The sequence below is a fragment of the Gambusia affinis genome, linkage group LG24 (genome assembly GCF_019740435.1).
Source record: "Gambusia affinis linkage group LG24, SWU_Gaff_1.0, whole genome shotgun sequence".
Classification (NCBI taxonomy): domain Eukaryota; kingdom Metazoa; phylum Chordata; class Actinopteri; order Cyprinodontiformes; family Poeciliidae; genus Gambusia; species Gambusia affinis.
This window is the reverse complement of record NC_057891.1, coordinates 10639403-10657595: the sequence shown is the minus strand read 5'-3', so window position 1 is coordinate 10657595 and position 18193 is coordinate 10639403. Positions and strand designations below refer to the sequence as shown.

Here is an 18193-nt window from a genome sequence, read left to right as displayed (position 1 = left end):
GTTAGGTGACAGAACAGGCATTGTTGATTGATCTAGATGTAAGCTATGTTCTTTTCAAGCTAACATGCGTTGTTTTGTAATTATTTTGTGACGTTTCGGAGAGTGAAACATTATGCAGTGTTTTTGTTGTGATCATGGCTGCTTCACTATATATTTTTTGCTGTTCAGTGGTGTTGGTGTCGATTTTTGTAAGGTGAAGATCTGTGAAGTTGTTATTGGAGTATCTCCCTTCCATCCAGTAAAAGATGTCAGATCATTTATAGATGTCTTTTAAATGATCGCCTACATTATATCGATGATTCTTTGTCACTATTTCCATCCGTCTATCCATTTTCTTGTCTCTAGTGGGGTGAGGAGGGCTGCTGGTGCCTCTGTCCAGCGGGACATTTCACCCTGGACAGGTCGCCAGTCTATCGTAGGACACTTTGTTTTCCAGTAACGTGAACCAGAGATGGTTCTGGTAATGGTAGGACTTTCGTTCTGTCACCTACAGGACCAATCACACAGCAGAAAATCAGTCAGGCACAACGGACGACAAATAGTCTCCCTATTCTAAATGGTAAGTAGCCGACATCAACTCTGTATTGACTCTGTAGGCAGGAAAGCAATAGAGAACTTTCTATTTCGTTGCTTATACAGTACATCCTTTTTCTAATGCTACCCTGGGCATCTGCCCAAATGGCAAAGTGGTTCAGTTGCTCAGGATGACGGAATATGTTGTTATAAAGTTAATTTCCTTTTAAGTGGTGCTACATGTGTGAGGTGCATCCCCATATGGTCATGCTAATTAAAAGCTAGCAAAACCCTTTCTGCCTCTGCCAGCCAGCTTTTGCTTTTGGTGGTGGCAGTGTTATGGTGTGGGATGGCATCTCACTTTCTGGAGGAAGAAAAAAAAAAGGCTGGTCATCATTAAATTTGTGGCGCATGCTGGTTGAGGAATGGGATGTCTTCCCACAGCAGTGTGATGATTAGGTGCCATGTATTTATGGCGGAGCATTAATAAGCCATTAATATGGTATTTGTATCTTCAAACATCCAACGCAGTAATCAACACAGATAACTTCTCCATTATCATTCGTTTACCACACAGCTTATCAGAATCAGGCTGCTCATGGAATTACATAATGGTTTTTGAGAGAACCATTTAAAGAAGAGGGCTTTTGTGACTCTTCTTTCGGTTTGATTATGAAACATTTTCAATGCCTCAGGCGTCACTCTGGGTCCAAAGTTCCTGACAGTTAGAGGACTACAAGTCCAGCCCACCAGGCGGTGAAACATTTACAATGTACCCTTTTTATGGACTTGTTTAAAAGGCGATGGAAACTTCAGATGTTGCTGTTTGAAAGGGTAGCGTACCGACTCATTCAGAGACATATTTCAAATGTCCATTGGAGATGAACAGGTTTCTGTTGTAGCTGCTGTCCTGGTGTTCAGTCTTTCCCGTTTATGCCAGCGAAGTGACATCAGCGCCATGTTGCTAGCGTAATGTTTCCCCTAACAACACCACTGCGACTCCTTGTTTCGGCTTCTGCTGTGACATTGCAAAGGCCACATTTTACGTCCTCAGCTCCCACGTTGTTTATACACAGCAGAACTCTGTTTTGGGTCAAACAAGCACCTATACCACCTTCATTATAGAACTTAAACCCTCGTAAGCCGCATGAGAGCTCCGAGGGAACCACTTAGGCTCAATCATAATTTGCTCTTTTGGTTTGATTGATTGCGTAAAATGCTCCGACTCTGCGTGGGAGGCCAAATTCCCAAAGACTTCCACCGTTCTCTGGAATGAATCCAACAAACAAAAGTGCAAACAGGAATTCTTAAAGATTGAGATTCCCACGCTGCGTTTCTTTGGAGTATCTTAGATATCCTCCATATAGGCGACTTTTCTGCATATGATTTGGAGTTACATGCCGTTGAAAAAACTTAGCAGTCAACTGCACATGGGTTACAGTGAACCAGTAAGTGTCCACATCTACCTCCATTTCAGAATCTATCGTGAGACTTGATATTTTACATGTTTGTGTCCAAATGTGAAATATTCTTTTGGTCAGAGGGATAAAAAGCACATCAAGCTCTTTACCTTCACCCTTCTGTTGCAGTTGTTCCTCCCCATCATCTGTCCATTTCACTACATTTCCTTTATTCACTCCATCTCCCTCAGCATTTTTTTTTTCATCCTCCCCCGACTCCTCCTTACTCTCCCCCCCCTGCATAGCTGAAAGAGTACAAACAGTTCGGAAGTTTACTCCAAAACACACCGGCGTCCTCCGCCGCGCTGCCATCAAGGGTAACTCTCCTGCCTCGCCAGTTTCGGCGAGCAGGAAGAGAGCGTACCTTCAAGGTCACCCGTGTCAGCTGGGACACGTGCGACAACATCCTGCCTTCGCGTTGAGCCTCGTCGGAGACGTATCTGAAGCGCTGCATTCCCAAACCAAGCAATGCCTCCAGCCTGATTGGCAGCTGATTGACCTTTGACCTGTTCAAGGGCACTGAAACCTGCTCTGTTAAACTTTAAGGTTTATTGCCTGGAGCGACAGCTGAAATGATACACTTTTTATGATGAAAATAAAGAAATCCTCAAGCAAATAGAGATTTTCTTGGCTGTGTGTGTGTGTGTGTGTGTGTGTGTGTGTTCTCTCCCCAACAGGACACACTGACCTTAGAGAGGCAGCGCTAACCGATCTGTGGTTTACTCCCTCTGCATTCCTCATGTTATCTCTGCTGTGTGCAACAGTTTATCTTAAACTAGGTTTCTTTTCTATCTTTAGTGTTTTGCGAGAAAGCCTTTTAGTCTATAAAATGCACCAGTCAGTCACCTCCTGAGGTGGACTTTCACATCTCTTGCTGCTGTTTTATCTTCTTGACTCCCATTTTGTGAATGTGTGTGTGTGTGTGTGTGTGTGTGCTTCGCTCCCCTGATTGTTCTTGTCTGCAGAGTAAACGGACAGACGGCTGCGCCGGTTTTTCTGCGGCTGTGGGGAGAAAAACTGCGAAGCAGCTTCATGAAAAGTGTAATTGAATCAGAGAGGGAGGGAGAACTGAGGGAGAACAGAACAGGGAAGTTGAGAAATATATTTGAGTTGGATCCACTCCCCCTCCCTCTCGCTGCAACTCACCTGTCAAGTTTTGCCTCCCATCCCCCCCCCCAAAAAAAAACTCCTCCCCCTACAGGGCAGGTAGGGCTCCAGCTGCAGATATAAAGGTATGCTAACGCCAAGCAGACCATCTTCTCCGCCCTGGGAGTGAGGAAGACAGCAGGGCCGAGAGCAGCGGCGTGGGAAAACGGAAAGAGGCGGAGTGGGGAAGTTCAGAAAAAGAGAATTGGATTGACCGCTCTCAGAGCTACTCTGCAATCATGGGGCTTGGAGTGAGTATTCCAACTTTTATTCCTCCTCTGGTGCGTCCGTTAGAAAACTTTTGGATTCTGAGGTGATTTTGTAATCTGCTTCTTCTTCTTTCTTTTTTTTTTGTGGCAAGTCAATGATTAACACACGAGCTTGTTTGCACGGCAAAGAGGAATGCTTTCTGCGCTTCCTCGTGAAAAACCAAGAGCCGTCTTCCCGCATGTGCTCGGTCTTATTCTGGGACTTGTTTCTGTCTCACTTTCTCCAATCCAGAAAGGGAAGGATGACTACCAGCCGGCCGCGACGTCAGAACACGGTGACAAGAAGCATAAGAAGAAGGAGAAGCAGAAGAAGGATATGGACGAACTGAAGAAAGAAGTGGATCTGGTGAGTACGCCAACCTTTCTGCCGGAGCGAGCGGTCGCTGGGAAGAACTGTTACGGCTGACACAAACCTCACAGAGAGTCACATGAGACGTCCGTCTGCTTCATACAGACTGCTGCTTACACTTGCACACATGCAGTCACATGTTATTAAAGAGTTCCCAGCTATAATCAGCCTCTAACACATGCTTGAAAATCTTCCTTTCCAGTCGCGGACAAAGTAAGGTTAAGAAGGGCGGATAGGTCAGAGGACGGTTGGACGGTTTCCACTGGTGTCAGCTTTCCCCACCCCCCCTCAAGTCCTTTCACCAAGGTCAAAGAGGAAGTCAAATGTTTAGGAGAGAGTGATTGATTTCACAAAATCATGATACATTTAAATCATGATACTTTAAAGAGCAGCGGGGAAATTGTTTTGCCAATTCGAGGCATTTCGCCCAAAAAGACCCGCCTGTGGTGTCCTTCACAAGGTCAGCGCACAAGGAGAAACGGTCACAGTCAGACCGCCTGACGCCTCACTCTGTCTCAGTATGTCTCACGTCTTTTGCAGAATTATCAGCACACCTTCAGGGTTTCCAACAATACTCAGAATTCAATAGATTCATCACCGCAATGGTCAAAAGTTTGTACATCATCAGGCAAGTTCGTCCCTTTTAGCTTCACCCAGTGATTGGAGCAATTTGCAAAAAACACTGAAGCTCAGTACGCACATATCAATATCATCGCAGTGAAAACCATAGTCCATGATCAATATACCTTGATATGTTACGTTTAGTTAGAATGGATTTATTTTTTTCCGTTCCATGATATTTTTCTGTTTCCTACTGGATGATAATCTGGTTTATGATACTTTAATGCTTTTTGAACAGATTGTTGAGAATCAATCAATTAATCAAACCAAAACGTATTAGATATCAACAGTCGACTCAGTGAAGTAGACCGTTAGTCACTTCTAAACGTTCTCAAACGTCAAAAGTTGTCCACAGAAATAAGTTGATGTTTAACGTTAATGTATTCAATGTGTTCAGTTTTTAAAAGCCATTTTGGGTTAGATCGTTTAACATTAGACATATTTTAATTTAAAATCAAATCTAAATGGAAGTCGCCGTCATGTCAGTCTATTTTACGACGTGTCCAACACTAATACTTGCCCAGTGTCTTTCTGCAGGCATCATTCTGCATTATAAGGTAATAAAACTCTCATCTTGGTGACATATTAATGGTTATCGTCCTTTGAACATCTTAACTAGATCTCAAAGTCCTGCCGCAAGCTGAAGGACATCTTAATGTCATGGCAACGCTATCGCCGATCTCCTCGGATCGTTCCAATCCAGCATATCATTCGCCGCAATTAACGCCAAGGCCCAGCTTTAATGTTCCCCTGGAGATGCAGAAATTCTTTCAGAAAAAAATAAACGCTTTAGAAGGATTTATCGTCATTCATTCAGATCTGATCCACGGTGAAATAATGGCGGCTCGCGGAGCAGCAGTAAAAGCACAGACGGGTCTCTGGAGAAGCACATCCAGCTGACATGTTAATGATTATTGCCCAGTCATACAATTAACTAGAGGTATCAAAGTCCAGTAAAGACAATAGAGGCTATTCCCATAGCAACATTATGCAGCCTTTGATTTGACTGCATGTGGCAAAGTCTGAGCAGAAATGGCTGATTGCTAAAAATAGAGTGGCTTCATTTATTTAAATAGCAGCAGGAATTTCCAACCCAGGATTTATCTGAGAGCTTGTGGTCGGCCGTCCAAAAAAAAAAAAAACATCAAAAAGGAAGCCGAAACATGAAAGAAGGCGAGGCGAGAGATGTCCTCAGCCGGCCCGTTGAGAAGGGAACAAAATGCAGCGCTACTTCTGGAGCATGTGAAAACATATTATCCATGGCACATTTGGCACGCTTGCTTACATAATGCTAATTGTTAATGAGAGTACAACTGTTGAAGAAAGTGGTCACCGCTCACTTTCTCTGCAGAGGTTTGTGTATTTTTGCCATATGAGCAGCTAGCGCAGAAGTTGTTGCCTACATTTAGAGCTTCATATGTGGTATCAGGTTGTTTCTTATAATTTTGAAAAACAACTGCCATAAGAAATGTGCTCTCATTGTGGGTTTTGAGGCATGAAGCGTTTGCGAAACGTAGATGAATCTTATGTGGGATTTATGTGAAAATTTGTGTTAAAAATACATAGCTTCCAACTAGGCTTTGACACTTGTATGATGTCATCGTATCGCCACAGAAAGCAGTGGGGGCATCTCAACTCGGGGCGTTTCATGAAGACAACAAAACCCGGCTTTTGTTTCACAGTGCAACAGAGACGAAAGACGGAAGTCAGATATGATTGCTGTTGATCCAAATTACATCGGAGGAATTTCTTTTCAGTCACCCGCTGTGGGCGTTATTGAACAAAAGCAAGAAGAAGAAAAAAGAAAAAAAAAAACTCAGTGTGGGCACATGAATGTGTCAGCCTCTCTGGCTGTTCATTTGCAGAAACACTTTTTGCTTTTTCAATTAGAGACACCGCAGCTACATAAAACTTTTTTTCCACATGTTGGTTTAAAATGGAAGATGAGCTGCTAGATATAAGCCAACATGATTTGAATGTTCTGTTGGGTTGTGTGCGGTTCATGTTTGACTGTAAGTTCACAATCCTCTGCACACTAGTTTTACTCAAATGTTTGGCTAATCTTAAAAATCACTGTACGTACCCCCATGCATCCATAATCCGGATCAGCTGGGCGACTCTGTTTTGTCGTCTTTGCGTTCCCTGGAGGCCACGTCAACACGTTCTTTAATCCTCAGAGGAGATAATATCTGCGCTTTTAAAATGACAGGGATTTCAGCCTGTTTGACGCAATGTCTGTCAATCTCATTCTCTCTTCTTTGTGGGTTTTTTTCCCCCTTCCTTTCCCTCCATAGGATGATCACAAGCTGACATTGGATGAACTTCACAGAAAATACGGCACGGACCTATCAAGGGTGAGCTCTCTACACACAGGATTTATCAGGATTCACAGAGGTAGATAAGGCCAGAGTACAAGCTCCATGCAGACAAACACTGCGTGGAGCCTGTGTTTGAAAGCAGACTTTCATATAATTATCCTGCAGAGTAGCAATGTGGTGCATGGGCAGAAGATTTACCAAAGTGTCTATTAACCCAAACAATAAAGGCTGTTTTGCAGTGGGGTTGTGGCATTGCACAAAAAAAAAAAGGGAATCCTGCATTTTGTTTTTGTGGTATTCATTGTGCAATGCCTGATCATCTGGTAAAACTTGGTCTGTGTGAGTTTTCCCCAAAGCGAAGACTCAATCCATCAGGAACACTGTCCTTATTGACTGAGTCGACAATGTCTGCTTAGAGAAATGTCTGACTAGACGTCTTAACCTCACAAGGCTAAATGTGACTTTCGTCAAACCCGAATCTAAATCCACGGAATTCCTTTTATCAATCTGCCATAGAGACTTTAGAAGCTAATTTCACGCTATGCCTGTTTAGGGTCTTTCCGCCACCAGAGCAAAAGAGGTTCTAGCCCGAGATGGTCCGAATGCCCTGACACCTCCCCCGACCACACCTGAGTGCCTGTTTAGGGTCTTTCCGCCACCAGAGCAAAAGAGGTTCTAGCCCGAGATGGTCCGAATGCCCTGACACCTCCCCCGACCACACCTGAGTGGGTGAAATTCTGCAAGCAGGTAAGAGCTAAAAACAGGCTTGGCACAATTCAAATGGATGCAAATGTGTTTTTTAGATTAGCGTTTGCATGCGGTAGAGATGGTTATTTGAATGTTGTCTTGGTCTGTCTTACAGCTGTTTGGCGGTTTCTCCATGCTGCTGTGGATTGGGGCGATCCTCTGCTTCCTTGCTTATGGTATTCAGGCCGCTTCAGAAGACGAACCAGCAAACGATAACGTAAGACGATTTCTCTCACGTTATCGGCAGTCATTTTCTGGTCCTCCAGAGACTAAATGAAGACCCCTGTCTGTCCTCCTACAGTTGTATTTGGGTATTGTGCTGTCTGCTGTCGTCATCATCACTGGTTGCTTCTCCTATTACCAAGAAGCCAAGAGCTCCAAGATCATGGAGTCCTTTAAGAACCTGGTCCCACAGGTGAGACTTCCTGCTCCCATAGGCCTGCCACGTGGCCGACTCAGGGTCTTACTTCAAACCTTTTTTTGATGTCAAAGCAAGCCCTGGTTATCCGTGACGGGGAGAAGAAGAGCATCAATGCTGAGGAAGTGGTGGCCGGAGATTTGGTGGAAGTGAAGGGTGGAGACAGGATTCCTGCTGATCTCAGGATCATCTCTGCTCAAGGCTGCAAGGTCGGTATCATGGGTCTACGTGTAGATTACTGGTACAGCAATTGTAGGCAACGTTGGTGTATGTACAGCATACCTAAACTCCTTTTATAACAGGGATTTTCAGTTGTCCCAATAACCTGGCATAACAAAAACAACTTTATTCTTGTTTTATTTTTCAGGTGGACAACTCCTCACTTACTGGTGAATCAGAGCCCCAGACCCGATCCCCAGATTTCACCAACGACAACCCACTGGAGACCAGGAACATTGCTTTTTTCTCCACCAACTGTGTTGAAGGTACTCATGCCCTTGGAAATGTAACACGATATTTATGATGTAGGCGGGATATTTTGGGGGATGTCAAGTTTGGAGACATTCAAGAAACGTAGCTGGGCAACATTCTGAAACTGTAGTGGTCCTTCTTGATGTTCAGGAACTGCCAAAGGAATCGTCATCAACACCGGAGACCGAACCGTTATGGGTCGCATTGCCACGTTGGCTTCCAGTCTGGAGGGAGGGAAAACTCCCATTGCCATTGAGATCGAACACTTTATCCACATCATCACCGGCGTGGCCGTCTTCCTGGGTGTGTCTTTCTTCATCCTCTCCCTCATCCTTGGCTATGGATGGCTGGAGGCCGTCATCTTCCTCATTGGTATCATTGTGGCCAACGTTCCAGAAGGTCTCCTGGCTACCGTCACTGTGAGTCTACAAGCCTCTTCGTCCTCTTATCCGATAATCGTCAAGAATATTCCATCAGTTTTGATGGATCTGCTTTTTGTTTCCAGGTGTGTCTGACTCTGACTGCCAAGCGTATGGCCAAGAAGAACTGTCTGGTGAAGAACCTGGAAGCTGTGGAGACTCTGGGCTCCACCTCCACCATCTGCTCCGACAAGACCGGCACCCTGACCCAGAACAGGATGACCGTGGCCCACATGTGGTTCGACAACCAGATCCACGAAGCCGACACCACCGAGAACCAGAGTGGCACCTCGTTTGACCGGAGCTCGGCCACCTGGGCTTCTCTGGCCAGGATCGCCGGACTCTGCAACCGAGCCGTCTTCCTGGCCGAGCAGAGCAACATTCCCATCCTCAAGGTGAAGAGCTGGTGTAGCATGTACACATCTCTGAGTCTTGGTTGTTAAGCTGAGTGGCTTTTGTTGAATTATCGTTTTCAGCATTATCAGAAATAGTATGACCATGTGGAAAGCATGGCAGAGTTATGACTTGGCAAGGAGCATCTAGGATCCAACAAACTGGTAGCGCAGCCAGACTTACAACAGATTGACATTGGAAGCACTTACTATTATTAAAAAATTTACATTCTACTATGTATGGACACTTATGACCCACCCTGTATTTCAAATGTACCATTCTTGTCTCGTTCTTGTACTTCAACCCACAGAGAGATGTGGCTGGTGACGCCTCTGAAGCTGCCTTGCTCAAGTGTATTGAGCTGTGCTGCGGTTCTGTTAAGGACATGAGAGAGAAGTACCCCAAGGTCGCCGAGATTCCATTCAACTCAACCAACAAATACCAGGTAAACCATCCATCAGGTCTAAATGATCTACCTGTTTCACTTCCTTCATTCTTCCTATCCACCGTTCCTTATTTTGTGTTGGTCTATGAGCCAAATAAAATATATTACTGCATGACAGAATGTGTAAAAGTTTAAGTTCATGTGGTTCACTTACGCTTCCTAGTGGTTCAGTCTTTTTATTGTCATCATCCTGTTTCTGAACATTTTATTTTATAGGCTTTTACATTAAACGCTGGTGGCTCTTGGGTTCAGCTTTTTTTCTTCTCCATCAGCTGTCCATCCACAAGAACACGACTCCCGGAGAAACCAAGCACCTGCTGGTGATGAAGGGAGCCCCAGAGAGGATTCTGGACCGCTGCTCCTCCATCGTGCTGCAGGGCAAGGAGCAGCCTCTGGACGACGAGATGAAGGACGCTTTCCAGAACGCCTACGTGGAGCTGGGAGGCCTAGGAGAGAGAGTTCTCGGTAAAGATCGATTCTGTTGGAACCACACGAAACAAAAAGGAAAGGAAACCTGAAGGTTTTTGTTTCCTTCAGGTTTCTGCCACTTCCATATGCCTGACGACCAGTTCCCAGACGGCTTTGCTTTTGATACTGAGGAAGTGAACTTCCCGACTGAGAACCTGTGCTTCATCGGCCTCATGGCCATGATTGACCCGCCGCGTGCCGCCGTGCCGGACGCTGTGGGCAAATGCAGGAGTGCAGGAATCAAGGTGCTTTAAGTTCTCTTGTTTGACTCGGTTAGGCTGGAAAAAGAGAAAAAGCTTCAACTTTTCCTTCAATCTCCTTCCTTTCAGGTAATCATGGTGACAGGTGACCATCCAATCACAGCCAAGGCCATCGCTAAAGGCGTTGGTATCATCTCTGAAGGCAATGAGACTGTTGAGGACATCGCCGCCCGCCTGAACGTTCCCATTTCAGAAGTCAACCCCAGGTCAATCCTCTTTTTAATCAATATTCCACTTGCAGCAATAATAATCATGAAGTTTAGCACAGCTGGCTATCAAAGCTGCACAAAATGCTGAGCCAAAAAGGCTTTTACAATTAATTCACTGCAAGCCAGATGGTTCTGAGGTTGCTGTTTTGCTACTTTGTCAGCAACTTTAGCTTGAGAGACCATCAGTGAAGCTTGAAGGCACTTTTCCAATGTTCAACAGTTCTTTGAACTGTGAGTTTTAAATCTTAAGAAATCAGCTAAGCCTGGTTGTGATTTCTCCAACAGGGATGCCAAAGCTTCCGTCGTTCACGGCGGTGAGCTCAAAGAGTTGACGGCAGACCAGCTGGACGAGATCTTAAAGCACCACACAGAAATCGTCTTTGCCAGAACATCACCCCAGCAGAAGCTGATCATCGTTGAGGGTTGCCAGAGGCAGGTGAGCGTCAGCGGGCCGGAGGTGACGGAGATTTCATTGCGGATGTTTGGGCGTGTTACCATGGGACTCTGCTTCCTCTGCAGGGAGCCATCGTGGCGGTGACGGGCGACGGCGTCAACGACTCTCCAGCTCTGAAGAAAGCCGACATCGGCGTCGCCATGGGAATCGCTGGCTCCGACGTGTCCAAGCAGGCGGCCGACATGATCCTGCTGGACGACAACTTTGCCTCCATCGTTACCGGAGTGGAAGAGGGTAAGATGAGCGAAAACGTGTAAATTTAGGTTTTGCTTGTTCCAGCCTGAGAATATTAACCAGGATGTTGGCTGGTCAGGCCGTCTGATCTTTGACAACCTGAAGAAATCCATCGCCTACACTCTGACCAGTAACATCCCTGAGATCTCACCCTTCCTCCTCTTCATCATCGCCAACATCCCTCTGCCTCTGGGCACCGTCACCATCCTCTGTATCGACCTGGGAACCGACATGGTGAGTTCTTTAGGAACTTTGTAGGTTTGATGAGATCAAGATGATTGCTTTTGAAGCTACAAGTTTCTCTGTCTCTTCCAGGTTCCCGCCATCTCCCTGGCTTATGAAGCAGCTGAGAGCGACATCATGAAGAGACAGCCCCGAAACCCCAAAACAGACAAACTGGTGAACGAGAGGCTCATCAGCATGGCCTATGGACAAATTGGTAATAACCTGAGTCACCTTGACATATTTGTGAATCTTTATCTACTGAAGGCGAGATTTTAATAGCCGTTTTCCTTCTCATCAGGTATGATGCAGGCCACAGCTGGGTTCTTCGCATACTTTGTGATCTTGGCTGAAAATGGCTTCCTCCCCATGGACCTGATTGGAATCAGAGTCCTCTGGGATGACAAATTTGTAAATGACCTGGAAGACAGCTATGGACAGCAATGGGTCAGTCTCCCTGATCATGTCTGTCTGTCTGAATAGCCACGGTTTGAGCTCACATTCATGAACTCATTTTTTTGTTCCTCGTTTGTGTGCTCCAGACATACGAGAGAAGAAAGATCGTTGAGTTCACCTGCCACACAGCTTTCTTCACCAGTATTGTGATTGTCCAGTGGGCCGATCTGATCATCTGTAAGACCAGGAGGAACTCTATTATGCAGCAAGGAATGAAGTACGTAGATACTTGAGGGATCCCCCAAGCCTCATTATTGGCCCTTCGCCGTTTGACCTCCATAAATACTTACTGGCAGTCATTGTAAGGGAACACAATACTGTACAGATGACATGTTAGGTGTTTGCTTTACTGTGTAGATGTTAGAAAGGTGTGTTGGTATTTTTTTTACAGCTAAAAAAGACAAAACAGAGATTACAGCACTGATGGGTACACTTCTGCTGATGCGTTAATGTGCTATTAGCAAAGCTTCTACTAAATTTAAAAATGTACTGAGCTTACCGGCAGTTAATTTTTCCTGATAACTTCTAATGCCCTAATTTACTGTATCTGGCAAATGGCTAGTAGACAACAAATAAACAAATGAGGTATACAAAAGTTACACGGACAAACTGCCGGAGGTTTTAATTAAACAAATCTGATAAAAAAATGTTTTGAGAGCTTCCTCTCATTCTCCTTGAGGTGGGTGCGCATCAAGCATTAGCTTCCCCTAATTACTGTGTTGGTTTACTGATTTAGCATTTTAAAAAAGATTTTTTGTTTTGAGGGGGGTGTATATAGTTAGCGTCCCGATCCACACTCCACACTCCATTCCAGTAGATGGCGGTAAAGTTGCTTGCTAACCGCCATAAAAAAGAAGATGATGATGAAGATGATTTAGCATTAGCTTCTCCAAATGCCATGCTGGTAGAGTGCTATAGGGTTAGCGCAGCTAAGTTAGCAGTGCCCACCACTGGGTTGAATTTATTTCTTATTTTAAAAGTAGCATCAGGTATGTAAGAGCTTTAGACGGGATATTGCATACATTTAATAATTATCCACCCAGAAAACATGCTAAGTGGACAAAGCATTTGATATAAAACTTTAAAAAATGGAATAAAACCTTTGGATATGCTGTTTTTCTCCCAACAGGAACCGCATCCTGATCTTCGGACTCTTTGAGGAGACAGCTCTGGCTGCTTTCCTGTCATACTGTCCAGGCATGGATGTGGCCCTCAGAATGTACCCTCTTAAGTGAGCAAAACACACACCCACACTTTGTTTCAAGCAAACATTCTTCTGTCTTTATGGCTTCAACCGGTTCCCTGTTCGTAATTGCAATTTGTTATGAAGTGTAATCCCTAATAATGCCGTTTTTCTGCTAATTTCTGCTTTCAGAAGTTTTCTTATTTTCTAATCCTCTATGGAAGCACTTCCAGGTGCTTGTTTTCCAGGGCTGGCTTTTAACTAAGAATAGTTATACTGTTTTTCTTTGATATGTTCCATAAAGAGTAGTGGCTATTATGTCTTGGCTCCAGTAATTTCCACTTCCACTTAGTTCTATGAGATTCTTTGAGGAAAAACAGAAAGCAGGGAGAACACGTCAGGCTCAATAACTCATGACTCCTTCAGATTATTTAACATCTTTCTTCACTCCTCTTATCTTTCCGCTGGAACAAACTCTGATCTGTGTTTGGTTGTTTTTTTTTGTCACATTCTGGTTTTAATTCTCTCTCGCCGTCTGTCTAATACCTCAGGCCTGCTTGGTGGTTCTGCGCCTTCCCATACTCCTTCCTCATCTTCCTCTATGATGAAGTGAGAAGATATATCCTCAGACGCAACCCAGGAGGTAAGACTTTTAGTTTTTATACCCTCACAAACACTCAGTATGAGGAGAAACCGGCTCCCTTCTAGTCCTGGCTCTAGCCGCGTCTAATATTGCAGCCATAATGGCGAAAACCCAAATAAACTGCAGCAGATGGCAACAGAACCCACAACCCGGCCATTGTTAGTGCCCGTCTTCCACCCAAAAGGCTCAACAGGGCCTGGTTCTGATTCAGCTGCTTCTTTTACTGCTTTCTTTGTTTGTTTGACAGAGGCGCTACATCTGAGCCCCACGGCTCTGATCACTGAGCGCCGCCGGCCTCTCGCGTCGGCACATCAAAATAAGTCCAGCCGACGGAGCGTCCTGCTGCAGCTGTGGCTGTTTAGTCCTGCAGGACCTTTAGCTTTAACGATCCTTCCTGTTTCTGCTGAAGAGACGCATCCCCACAGTATGACACTGCCACCACCTGGCAGCCAGAAAGTTCCATGTTCTTCTTCCTTTGCAATTGTTTTCTTCAGAAGGCTGTACTCTATTTTATTTCAGGATTTCAGAGTAGAAGGGTAGGAGAGCATCCTTCTAAAATTATCTCTACATTGCCTCTAATTTAGGATACATTTTTCTTCCTAGTCAGGTTTTTTATTCTTTAACTCACTGACATCCCACATCAAGGATTTTAGACTGGCCCCATTGGTCAGCATCTGACTGTAAAACTTGTTTGATGTAAAGGCCAAACAAAGTTTAGTTAATTGTCTTTACTCTATTTGTAGGTTGGGTGGAGCAGGAGACATACTACTGAGTCGGGCCAGAAGCAAAAGAAGACTCATATTTCATCATTTATTTGCTGCCATGTTACATATTTGTTTGAAATGCCACAGCCAACAAGCACAAAGACAAAACCAAGCATGGATAAATTAAGAGTCTCTTAATTTATTTGTTGTTCCAATAAAACGTGTCCTTAACATTTTCTCTGAAGCCACTCGTCTTTTTGTTCCATCCATCCGTCCATTGATTTATCCATCTGTCCATATTTATCGTTTCAAAGTTTCAGAGTCTGCATATTTGAGATTCTTTTCACAAACGTGTTCAAAATGAACTTTCTTCTGCCCGTTTATCTTTCTCCTCCTCAGCCTGTCGGCAGAGACAGCGTGTCTGTTTGTGTCCATTATCTGAACGATAGTGTTTGCAATGGATTGCTCATTTGACCGCGGATGCAAAGAGGACCCTGGGTGAAAATGAAGTGAGCCCGCTGTTGGCTAGCTCCTGTGTGTTTGCCATGCTCATTATGAATGCCCCTCTCCTCCTCTTCACCTACACAGATAGTATTCCATCATCCTGCCAACCTGCCAGCAGATGGCTGGCCTCACTGTTCACACATACTTGAGGGGGAAAACACTTGAGCCATTACGATGATTAGCCCTCGAAACCGTTCAGATTTCCATTTGTGGGAGACGGAAGATTCCCGGCAGCCAATCAGATTTCTCTCTCTCGCTGGAGAGGGAGCTGCTGCAAAGACGGGCAAGAAGAATCTGCAGACAAAAGGATGGAGGGATGCGGAGGGAAACAGACGGAAGGGAGAGAGTGAGGTTGATGGATGGGGAAGGAAGCAAGTCGATGTGATAAAGAGGAAGGGGAGAAGTGGGAGCGGGAGATCAGCAGATTTATTGGCTTCTCTAGCTTCCTCAATTAATTTTCTCAATGCGTAGTGAAATCACAAAACGCGGCTCTTAGATTCATCTTCTCTCATTTTGAAGGAAGACGATAGCAAACAGACACCAACATTATCATGCCTCCACCCCAACTCCCCCCCCACCACCACCACCATCACCACCACCACTCCCCGCTCCTCATAATCCTCCCCTCCCCCCACTGAACGTGCTTGTTGCCATCGCAACCCTATTTGAGAGTTCACTCTCTCTCCTCTCTTGAACATCTAAATAAAATCTGGGCCATTTATAGAAGAACGCCGGCGACACGTGAGCTACAGTTACGGCACATGCTTGACTACCCAAAAACAAAACGGTTTCCTTACGTCTGCATGCAGATGCATGTAGATGAGCCTGAACACACAATGCAGTCGCATCTCTGCTGCGTGTCCATCTGTCCTTCAGGCCCGCCCGTTGTTTTATGCTTTTATTTCTGCGCAGAACCAAAGAAAACATGCATCAGACGCAGTGAAGTCTTCCTTTGCTCGCTTGATCCATCTTGGGTTTATCTTGTCAGGCTCTTCAAGGCTACCTGATTACATGTGAGAGAGGCTGATGGCTGAGTGGCACGTCTACCGATCAGAAGACAATAGCGCTGTGGCAGTGGGCTCAACCTGTACAAGAAGGTCACTTGTCAGAAGCTGCAGGCAGGAGATGATGCAAGATTTCCTTGGCGATTTCAAAAAATAACCGTAGAGTTCAAGAAGTTCGCCGCTGGCCGTGCAAAATGCAACAAGTGACATAGTGCGTCTTGTTTCAGGCTTACAGCAGATCCAGGGATGAAAGCCTAAATCTCTCATTTGTACTGAGGGATCAAAGGGTTTAAGAGCTCCTGGAACACATGCAAATAGCCACAAGGGCATTGCTGCTGCCTTGCTGTGCCATACTACAGAACAAACCAGTTGATTATCAATGTGGCCCCTCAGCATGGATCCTTTAACCACTGCAGAGATGGTCTTCGGGTTAGGGAGTATACTAGAGCTATTTGCATTTTGTTAAAGGAACACAAAGAGAAGGACACTTTCAGGGGACTCTAGAGCTAATAGGAGCCTATAGAAAGGAATATTACCTACTGGCTAAGGAAGTGGTGTATCTTCTGCGTTTCAGGGCTAAGTCTTCCTTACCCGCTCTGGATTTAGAAGCTGAGAGGTTGCAGAAGTTAGTTGCCCGCTATCGGCACACAACAACCTTGTCAAAGCAGCAGGGGGAAGGAGGTGTCTGCGCACCCAGCTGTTCGGCCGGGAGAGGTGTAGATGCATAGCGACAGTGTTTTTGGCTGAACTGTCTTCCTGGCATTTTTTTTTTTTTTTACCTATTCCAGTTTAAATATAATCCTGAGCGCATTTTGTTGTCAGCAGAAGACAACCAGTTGTTCTGTTTGAGAAACGGCAACCATAACCCACCTTTAGACCAATCGCATTCATTGGCCATTCTGAAATGTCTTTGTGGCATTGTGTCTGCGTGGTCTGTAAGAATTCCTGAGAGATTCCTGTCCTTATCGCCATAATAACAGCTCTTCCAGCTACATATTCAGAATTCTCTCCATTTTCCATTCCTCCACATTGCAAAGATGCTCTGGTGGCTCAAGACCTGCAGACCGTGGAGGCCACTGATGCATGTAGTTTGAGATGATCACACATTAAGGGATGGATATAGGTAGTAACTACACTCAGACAGGCTTTGGCATTCAAAAAATACTCTGCTGGTACCAAGTGGCCTGAAGTGTACCAAAGAAAACATTCCCCTCACCATCACACCACCGCCACCTGCTGAATTCAAGACTCATGGACTGACACAACATTTTTTTCAATCAGAGATTGTCCAGTTTTGGTGCAAATTTGAGCCTCAGTTGACAGAAGGGGGAGTGGAGAAGGTCTTCTGCTGCTGTAGCCCGTCTGCTTCAAGGTTCTACATGTTACTTATCACATCTTGGTTTGAACAAGCTGTTATTTTAGCTCTTGTTGGCTCTGACCTATTGGTATTATCCAAGGATTTTTAGTCACACAAATGTTCCCCTGGTCTGATGCACAGTTTTTGACTCCTCATCTTTACCACATTTAGATGGTGGAACATGTGGAGTTGCTTCGGTGTGGTTGATTGATATGATAACTTTGCTAACAAGAAATTAGATTGGCTTACCTACTTAAGAGACTGGTGAGTGTAGATCTAATGAAATTTGAGGTTCTGAAACATCTTATGACCAGACCATTAAGGTTAGCAAAAAACACTCAATTTCTGCTCAATAAAACAAAGCAAAACAATAATGAATGTTTAACCTACTTGAGCTTAGAATATTTAGAATGTCTTTACTATTAAAGAAATGCCATTGTTTTAGGTACAACACTTTTGGGCAAGTTCATGCTCTCATCTTTGTGGAAACAGATTGTAGATGGCCACTTCCTGTTCCAAGACGTCTGGAACGGGAAAGACCAGACGTCCATTTATGTTTTTTTCTTAAATTACATATATAGTGTTTATGAAAACACCATAGTGAATGCTTAGTACTTGAACCTTCTTATTTAAAACTACAGATCTAAATCAAAAATTTAGAAAAGTTTTGCATGTTTTAAAAGTTACGTATTAAATTGAAATGCAGGTCATTGTTTAAAATTTTTGTCGTGAAAGTCATTGGTATAAATATGGATATATAAAAATGGTTTCATTCACCTTTTATGGGTAAAATACTATAAACAAAGCCATTTATTGTCATGTTAAAACACATCAGCTAAGCTCTTTAGTTTGAAGGTTTTAGATTTTTTTTTTTTTTTTTTTTTACAACCAATTAGCAAAACATGCATACACCCAAAAGCAATCTA

General features: G+C 44.4%; 1 protein-coding gene across 1 annotated transcript; it reads left to right on the top strand.

Annotated features, from left to right (window-relative positions):
* The first annotated feature begins 3191 nt into the window (after window positions 1-3191).
* On the top strand, window positions 3192-14638 carry LOC122827368 (sodium/potassium-transporting ATPase subunit alpha-1). The gene is made up of 23 exons (XM_044110187.1): window positions 3192-3370; window positions 3621-3734; window positions 6653-6712; window positions 7322-7423; window positions 7539-7640; window positions 7725-7838; window positions 7916-8050; window positions 8209-8326; window positions 8463-8731; window positions 8818-9126; window positions 9435-9569; window positions 9842-10034; window positions 10107-10282; window positions 10367-10503; window positions 10792-10942; window positions 11026-11194; window positions 11274-11428; window positions 11510-11633; window positions 11718-11863; window positions 11959-12089; window positions 13002-13103; window positions 13607-13698; window positions 14442-14638. Exons 1-23 carry the CDS (start codon window positions 3359-3361, stop codon window positions 14468-14470), a joined length of 3075 nt encoding a protein of 1024 aa, XP_043966122.1. The 5' UTR covers window positions 3192-3358; the 3' UTR covers window positions 14471-14638.
* Window positions 14639-18193: the final 3555 nt, after the last annotated feature.